General features: G+C 35.4%; 1 protein-coding gene across 1 annotated transcript; it reads left to right on the forward strand.

The window, feature by feature from the left end:
* The first annotated feature begins 4,146 nt into the window (after positions 1–4,146).
* LOC145059104 (Leucine-rich repeat protein kinase family protein) lies at positions 4,147–7,818 on the forward strand. The gene is made up of 2 exons (XM_079006996.1): positions 4,147–4,402; positions 4,503–7,818. The coding sequence occupies exons 1-2, from the start codon at positions 4,354–4,356 to the stop codon at positions 7,688–7,690; spliced, it is 3,237 nt and encodes a 1,078-aa protein (XP_078863122.1). The 5' UTR covers positions 4,147–4,353; the 3' UTR covers positions 7,691–7,818.
* The last annotated feature ends 1,114 nt before the right edge of the window (positions 7,819–8,932 follow it).

Here is an 8,932-nt window from a genome sequence, read left to right on the forward strand (position 1 = left end):
TCAGATCTTGCCAAACAGCCCCTAAGTCTATCACTGCTACCACAAAGCACGACGAGTAAACTCTTAGTTGTTAATTAAAATAGACATTCATTTCATTATTAATCTTTTCTTTTTTTGTTACTTTTCTTTTCCTAGTCGATCCCGTTATAGCAAAAAAATAAAAAAAGAGTATGAATTTATGTGATTCGAAGGCAAATAAGCAACAACACAATCATCAGAGTGATCCAAGCAGTAACCGACCAAGCGATCGAACTTGGGAACCTATCGGGCTTTGGAATTGAATACCGACAAAACCTTGTGACATGGATAATGATAAAGAAGTATGGTCTGCAACCCTCCTAGACTCATTCACGACTTCATCAAACACCATTGTTGAATAATATGCGTCCTTGGTTCCATAGATTATCTCATCTTTTCTTAGTATTTTCGGTTTTCTCATCATCATGCCAATTAACATCAACTAGTTGTCCATCTACTTGTTTGTTTTTAGACTCATTTTCACTATTATTTTTGGGAGTATCATTTACAATTTACATTTATTTTTCATGTTTGTCCATGTTATTGTCTATAATTGCCCAAATCTTGCACATTTTGATTAAAGTGGTTATCTTGTTCAAACTCTTTGCTTTTATCGCTATATTATTCATTTTCTTCATCATCCAATCCCTTTTCTTCATCAATGCTCATTATCTTCGGATATTGATCGTAGGAATCCAACCCGAAATCTCCGTCATCGAACATCATAATTAGTTACTTCAATAGACACCAAAACCCTTTTCGAGATAATTGACATGTCTTTTATGTATATACATGTTCGTTTCTTGGTCATTCTCCATAAACATCAACCCCCCCCCCCCCCCCCCCCCCCCTCTATTAAAAAAAAAAGATGCCGCCCTTTAAAAACCATTTCATGTTGTCATGTTTAACGACAATTAGAAGACGATGTAACTTACGTTTTTTATTATGCATATCAACTTTACAACATAAAATCTAGTTGTATTTTTGTTGTGTCATAATAAGATTAAGATCTTACAATTATTTTGATTTTGATGGTTTATGAGTTTAGGACTATAGGTAATAGGCGATTAAATAAAATATTAGAAAAATAATACATAATTTTGTATAATTACAAACGAAGAATATGCTAACAAATATTTCCGCACCAGAATCTTACGATGTCCATATCTATTTCTAGTTTATAAGTGGGCATATTCCATGAGACCACAACAGAAAATAAAATTTTCATATGATTATTTGACTAACTTAATATTAAGATTATTTTGTTTTGACATGTTTGAAATTTCATAAGAATTTAGATGCAAATCCTATCCTTTTCCACTTTTCACACACGAATGACCAACGGAGTTTTCAATTTTCATTATGAAAAAATGTCACTATCTGACAATATTATGTTAGAAAAATATCCCCCTATTTCTTGACTAATTTTTATATCCTCGTGGCACCATTAGGTATACATCCGATAGTGTAGTTATATTAGATTTAATGTTGCTTATAAAATAGTTTTTTTTGGTCAAAAGACATCGACATGCATGTATCAAGTTTTCCTTTTATGATAGGGACTATTTCACAATCCTTCTCTTCGTATATATGGACCCAAAACTTCAACTACATAAAAAAGATTCCAAGAAGAGAATTCCATATGAAGATCTCTAGCCTAAATATATGCCAAAACTAAGTCCAAAAGTGCATGATATAAAATCATATAATACAATATCCAAATCCAATAATTAGTAGACAATATGTTATAACTTGTCTCATTTGGATAAAGGAGTGAGTTCTTAACAACTAAGTCTCATATCTAATTAGTTCTGTTATGTTAGGATTTGAAGCAATTTCCTATTGGCTATCTAAAATGTAACAAAATCCCCAAATCACAATCAAACAAGGAGTGCAATTCGACTCTACAAACTACCCAGTTAAGTCAAGGGAATAGAAACAAAATATAAACTATTTTGGTAAATTTTAATTTATTTACTAGAAATTAATAATTATATTTGCGTTCCATCATTATCAACTGTGATCCTGTTACCATAGTCAACGGTCTACATTTCTTTAGTAAACGATGCAAATTATGAATTAAATCTGATTTGGTGTGCGCAACTACAGTTACCTATTGGTTTTATGAGATTAAAAAAAAAATAATATAAAGGAGAAAAAAACCTATCTTTTCATCATAATTTAATCTAGAAGTCTAATTGCTTGGCATATTCATAAAGTTTTATATAGTTGTGTTTGTATCGATATAAATATTAATTTTAATTTAAATTAAAATAAATAAATACACCGTACCTTTTTGGTAATAATATTAGCTTTGAATTTGATGGTTGCCTTCCGTAACTCACTTGCCATGTTTAATGATGATGCTGGAAACAAATGAAATGGACCCGTTAGAAAACTAATAATTATTATTATTATTATTATTATTATTATTATTATTATTATTATTATTATTATTATTATTGTTAATGGTTTTGTTGATATCTGTTTTATAATATGGTTTATCTTGTCAAGTTGCAATGTCATGCTTAACAAACATGAATTAAAAACAACGGATTTTCATTGCTACTATCATTAAACTTTTTTTTCTTCAAAATGCAGCATGTATATTGAGTTTCAAAAAGTATTTCATACGAAAAAGTATAGGTGTAACCTATCTAACCTAATAAATGAAATTTAACTTTTGACAAATATCATATTTTCATTGAATTTGACACATGTTATTTTCTAAGAGTTTAAAATTATTTTTTTTCCACTTGTTATTTTCTTGTATTTTTTATTTTATTAAATTTAAAATCCATATTTTTTTAATTAGATTTATATATGTAAAGTAGATCATTTTATTAAATTTCATAATAAGTGCTCTACAACCTTTCAAATATCTTAGATTATATATTGAATTACTTACTTTATTTTTTATATTCTTTGTATTTATTTAAAATTATTATTTTAAAAAATATATAATGCTTATAATTTTATATTAAACTTTTTTTTTAAACCCGTATATTCACACCTAGTATTCGATTAAATAAAAGGTAGATTTAAAAAAATGATTAGAAAATAATCTGACAAGAATAAGAGCAACATATATTACATATATGCTTACGAAAAAAAAAAAGCAACATACTCATGATTAAATTTGGTTTTACATCCTATATGCGAACATGCAGTCAACACGGGCGGCTTTCTCACCTTCCCCACTTTGTCAAACATATGACTTCTCTAAATTTTTATATTATGTGGTTTATGTCATATACCGTTTGAAATAATACCTAAAACCTTTTTTTTATATAACAAAAACATATTTGTAAGAATTTCTAAAGAAATCAATGGACTGGATTATACTTGATAGCAGGACACATAGACCATTCAAAATATGATGTGTGTGCAACTATTGACAATCATCACAAAAATTCAATCCAAATATATTTTTGAGGCATAAATTTTAAATACAGAGACCTAATCTATTATTGGGGTGTTCTTCAAGATTGATTTTGTGCACACTTTATTTGTATTGTGTGCTATAAATCATTCAAAGATTTAAAATTGAGCATTTTTGACCGATAATTCAACATATATCTAGGAAAAGGTGTCGAACAAAAGTTACGTAGATCTTAACTTCAAAACCAAACAATTAAAGTAAAATTTAAAATATTTAATTTTGGATAAATTAAAAGTACATTTATTAATTTTACCCAATTAATATTGGATAACTATAAACCATTTTTGGTAGGTCTGCCAATACTGTAACAATTGAATTCGTGAAGTATTTGTAAATGTATACAGTATACACTGAAAGTTTGTTTTTAACGTATAAAACAAGTTACAACTTCTGAAAATTTATGTAATATCGACACCTTTTCTTTTAATCTCTATTTCAAGATAATCTGTAAGCAACAAATGCATACACACAAAGTTTGGGCCCATATTGCCTTTTCTATCTTCTTTCCTTCCCCTACGCTACAATGAATAATCCACCAAAAAACGACCCATTAATTTACATATATTATATATTATATTATTATACCATATTACATATACAAGATATATTCATAAAATGATAAATTTAAATAAGTAAAAAGTATACAAAGTCTGGCGTACTCGCATATCTTTCCTTCCGTGTTTGGTTTGGTCCATTTGCGAGCGCGCTTTCTGTTTCCATTCAGTCTCATCATATTTGTACATATACTCTTCCATATTCATCTCTCTCTCCACCTTCTCTATTTAATTTATTTTTTTTAGTTTATTTTTAAACACGAACCTCTTTAATTAATCATTAAAGAAGAAGAACAACAAGAAGAACACAAGTAGGAGCAGGATTATGTTACAGTAGCTATGGCAGCAGAGAGGATTGCAATGATCCTTTTCTTGATTTTAATCGCAGGTGCTACTGCCTACTGGGTGAATTTATGATATTTTAGTTATTCGAGGAAGATTTTACAGAGTGGGGTTGAATTTAATGCGAATTCTTTTTCTTTTTTCAGGAAAGGATGCAATTGGAGACTCGCTTGATTCCGACAAGGAAGTGCTACTCAATCTGAGGTCATTTCTGGAACAAAAGAACAAAGTGAATCAAGGAGAGTATAACAAATGGGACCCACAATCCCAGACGCCGTGCACATGGCCGGGAATTTCATGCTCCGGCAACCGAGTGACAGGGATCAGCCTCCCTGACAACGACATCGCCGGTGCTTTATTCGGGAACTTCTCTGCCTTGACAGAGCTTACTCACCTAGACCTATCAACAAACACTATTGACGGCAGCATACCACCCGACTTGGCCAGTTGCCGGAACCTCAAAGTATTGAACCTGTCACATAATATTATGGGTGGCGGGCTCAATTTGACTGGACTCACCAGCCTGCAAATTCTCGATTTATCGATGAACAGATTCTCCGGCGACATCATGATGAGTTTCCCCAGGGTTTGCAGCGGATTGGTGGTTGCTAATCTCTCCACCAATTATTTCACAGGAGAAATAACGACTTCTATGGACGTATGCCCGAAGTTGGAATACATTGACGTGAGTTCGAATCATTTGACCGGAAACCTCTGGTTCGGGATCAATAGGTTTAAGGAGCTTTCCGTTTCTGAAAATCGTCTCAACGGCACCCTCCCTGCATGGATTTTCCAGGGAAATTGCACTTTACAGGCGATGGACCTCTCCGGAAACGCATTTTCCGGTGGAATCCCGAAGGAGATTTCGAATTGTAAAAACATGACGATCTTGGACCTCTCCGGGAACCATTTCACCGACAAAATTCCAACGGAGATTGGACTAATTACAAAACTCGAGCAACTTTTATTGGGAAACAACTCTCTTTCCAAAGAAATTCCAGAGTCTTTGGTAGGGTTGACGAATTTGAAAAATTTGGACCTTAGTCGGAACAATTTCACCGGAGATATACAAGAGATTTTTGGACGATTCACTCAAGTGAAAAACCTACTCCTCCACGCAAACGGATACACCGGCGGATTAAATTCATCTGGAATACTTCGGTTGCAGAACATTTCACGATTAGACCTGAGTTTCAACAATCTCTCAGGTCCATTACCACCGGAAATATCTCACATGGCAGGTTTGAGGTACTTAATTCTCGCTGGCAACAGCTTCTCCGGGAGTTTACCTTCTGAATTTGGAAATTTGCGACGACTTCAAGCTCTCGATTTGTCAGCTAATAACCTAAACGGGTCAATCCCTTTAAGTTTCGGACAGTTGACCTCTCTATTGTGGTTAATGCTCGCTAACAATTCCTTAACGGGTCAAATCCCACCTGAGTTAGGCAACTGTAGCAGCTTGCTGTGGTTGAATCTCGCAGATAACCAACTTTCCGGTTCAATTTCACCGGAGTTGGCTAACATAGGGAAGAATGCGACACCAACTTTCCTGTTAAACAGAGAGAACAATCCCATGGCAGGCTCCGGAGAGTGCTCGGCGATGAGAAGATGGCTACCTGCAGATTATCCACCCTTCAGTTTCGTCTACACACTTCTTAACAGGAAGACTTGCAGGAGTTTATGGGATAATTTACTTAAAGGGCACGGAATTTTTCAAGTTTGCCTCCCGGGATCGAACGTTCGGACAAAGCAGATATCTGGGTATCTTCAACTCGGTGGAAACCGATTATCCGGCCACATCCCGCCTGAAATTGTGAGAATGAATAATTTCAGTATGGTGCATTTGGGGTTTAACGAATTTTCCGGTACGCTTCCTGCCGAAGTTGGACAAATGCCACTTGTTGTATTGAATGTTACTCGTAATAAATTTTCAGGACGAATCCCCATGCAAATTGGCTTTCTCAAGTGTTTGAGAAATCTTGATTTGTCTTACAATAACTTTTCCGGTACGTTTCCGACCAACTTGAACAATTTGACTGAATTAAGCAAGTTCAACGTCTCCTACAATCCGTACATCTCTGGTATAATTCCGTCAATCGGCCAGTTAGCTACTTTCGAGCAATCATCATTCTTCGGTGACCCACTGTTAGATCTGCCTTCATTTATAGATAATTCAACAAACGCCACATCTGCAAAGGGTGGCCGGAGATCAAATCCAAGAAAATGGGGCGCAGTTTTGGTGTTCATGTTTCTACTCCTAGCTTTCACTGTGTGTGGAGTCATGACAATACTAGTCTGCATAGTGATGAAAAACCCCGTCGATGAGCCTCCATATCTGATAAAATCCAGCCACCACTTCACCTCCAACTCAGGCAGCTCATCACCGTGGTTATCAGACACGGTTAAGGTAATCCGATTGGACAAAACCGCATTCACACACGCAGACATTTTGAAGGCCACAAGAAACTTTTCAAACGATAGAATAATCGGGAGGGGCGGATTCGGAACTGTTTACAGAGGTGTATTACCTGATGGAAGAGAAGTAGCAATAAAGAAGAAATTAAGAGAGGGTACGGAAGGCGAACGAGAGTTTCGGGCAGAAATGGAGGTTTTGACCCGAAACGGGTTCGGGTGGCCCCATCCGAACCTAGTAACCCTTTACGGGTGGTGTTTATACGGGTCAGAAAAACTTCTTGTTTACGAGTACATGGATGGTGGGACCTTAGAAGATCTAATTCAAAATCAAACCGGGTTCAATTGGAGAAGACGTATCGATGTTGCAATCGATGTGGCCCATGCTTTGGTGTTTTTACACCATGAGTGTTACCCTTCGATCGTTCATCGAGATGTAAAAGCTAGTAATGTGTTGTTGGATAGAACGGGTAAGGCCCGGGTTACGGATTTCGGGCTGGCCCGGGTGATGGACGCCGGAGATAGCCACGTCAGCACAATGGTGGCGGGGACAATCGGATACGTGGCGCCGGAGTATGGGCAGACATGGCAAGCCACCACGAAAGGGGATGTTTATAGCTATGGAGTGTTGGTGATGGAGTTGGCTACAGGGCGGCGGGCGGTGGATGGAGGGGAGGAGTGTTTGGTGGAGTGGGCGAGACGGGTGATGGGAGACGGGCAGCAGTCCATGATTCCGGTGGCGGGCCTGGTGTGTGGTGGCGGCGAGGGGGCGGTGGAAATGTGTGAATTACTTCGGGTTGGAATAAGATGCACTACGGAAGCACCTCAGGCGAGGCCAAATATGAAAGAGGTATTAGATATGTTGATACGGATTCTTGCTAATCGTACAGATTTTAGCTATGGGTCTTTACTATCTTCTTAATAATGTAAATGAGTAAATCTAGATATTATATTCTGCATATATAGATTTTAGCATCCTGTCATACCTAGATGTGGTGAATTTTTGTATTGTAAATAGATTCACATGTAATTTCATAAAGATTTTGGTCATTATAATTTATAAGAGCCTCTACTAGCTAGTATCATTTACATTATTAAGAGTCTGTCATACATGGAAACGGGTAGTGGTTAGCTGATAGTGTTTAGCAGGTAGCTCGTAGCAGGAAACTGTAATTTTTATTAATTATATAAATGTTTGGGAAAAGTAGCTGGAAGTTTTTGAAATACATAAAATTACGTGGACAATATATTAAAAATAAATAAATATATAAATATAATTTTAAGGAGAATTATGGAAATTGATTTCAAAAGCTCGTTTTGTTAAAACTAAAAGTTAAACGCTCATATTACCAAACGAAACTTTTTGTTTAAACTAGAGCGTTTTATCAAAAGCTAAAAGCTAGAAACTCTCAAACGCTTCTAAAAGCTCCGTGTCAAACAGGCTCATAGTTTCATTTTAGTGGATAATAAGAATCGTGTACTAGCTAGTATGACAAAAGAAGCTTATATTTTATCATCAAAAGATACAAATGGGACAATATTTTACTACCGTATTTGGAGATATCATCATAATTATATTCTTCCTTTCCTCTCTCTCTTGGTTAAGAATCTAGTACACAACCCATAGGTTACTTACAAAACTCTTATCTTTGTAACTTTCTTGTTGATGTCAATGAATGTACCACGACATAGTAATTACTATCTGTTGATGCCGTATTCTTATATTTTTTTTTTGTGTTTTTTTACTTAAAATAGAGAGAACCACACACAACTTGCCCTATTTAAATCAAACAGCATTTGCAGGGTTTTGAGGCTAAACTGCAACTAAGAGACTCTAGATTAAGAAATGAAGGAAAGGCAAAAAAGCAATAGGAATGTGAGCTTATGTGACGTACGTTGCATTAGTATGGATCTTATGAAGTTACACCTCCATCCATATAGGACTAAAATGAATCCGACAAAATGACATAAAAGCAGGGGCGGAGGCTCATGGGGGTCAGGAGGGGCCATGGCCCCCCCTGCTTTTATGCATTATAATACCTGTAGACATATATCATTTTGGAAAATTCTGTTTTTTTTAAGAAGAAAGAGATAAAGTATGAGTTAGGATATTGTCCTTTTACGGTGCAAATTTGATAAACTGAATTCTAAATCAACCAAATTG

The sequence above is a fragment of the Lactuca serriola genome, chromosome 1 (genome assembly GCF_051521515.1).
Source record: "Lactuca serriola cultivar US96UC23 chromosome 1, Lser_US96UC23_V15, whole genome shotgun sequence".
Classification (NCBI taxonomy): Eukaryota; Viridiplantae; Streptophyta; class Magnoliopsida; order Asterales; family Asteraceae; genus Lactuca; species Lactuca serriola.

Coding starts and splice junctions, on each gene's coding strand:
- LOC145059104 (XM_079006996.1), top strand. CDS start 4,354: ATGGCAGCAGAGAGGATTGCAATGATCCTTTTCTTGATTTTAATCGCA. Junction 4,403..4,502: donor TTTCTTGATTTTAATCGCAG/GTGCTACTGCCT, acceptor TTCTTTTTTCAG/GAAAGGATGCAATTGGAGAC.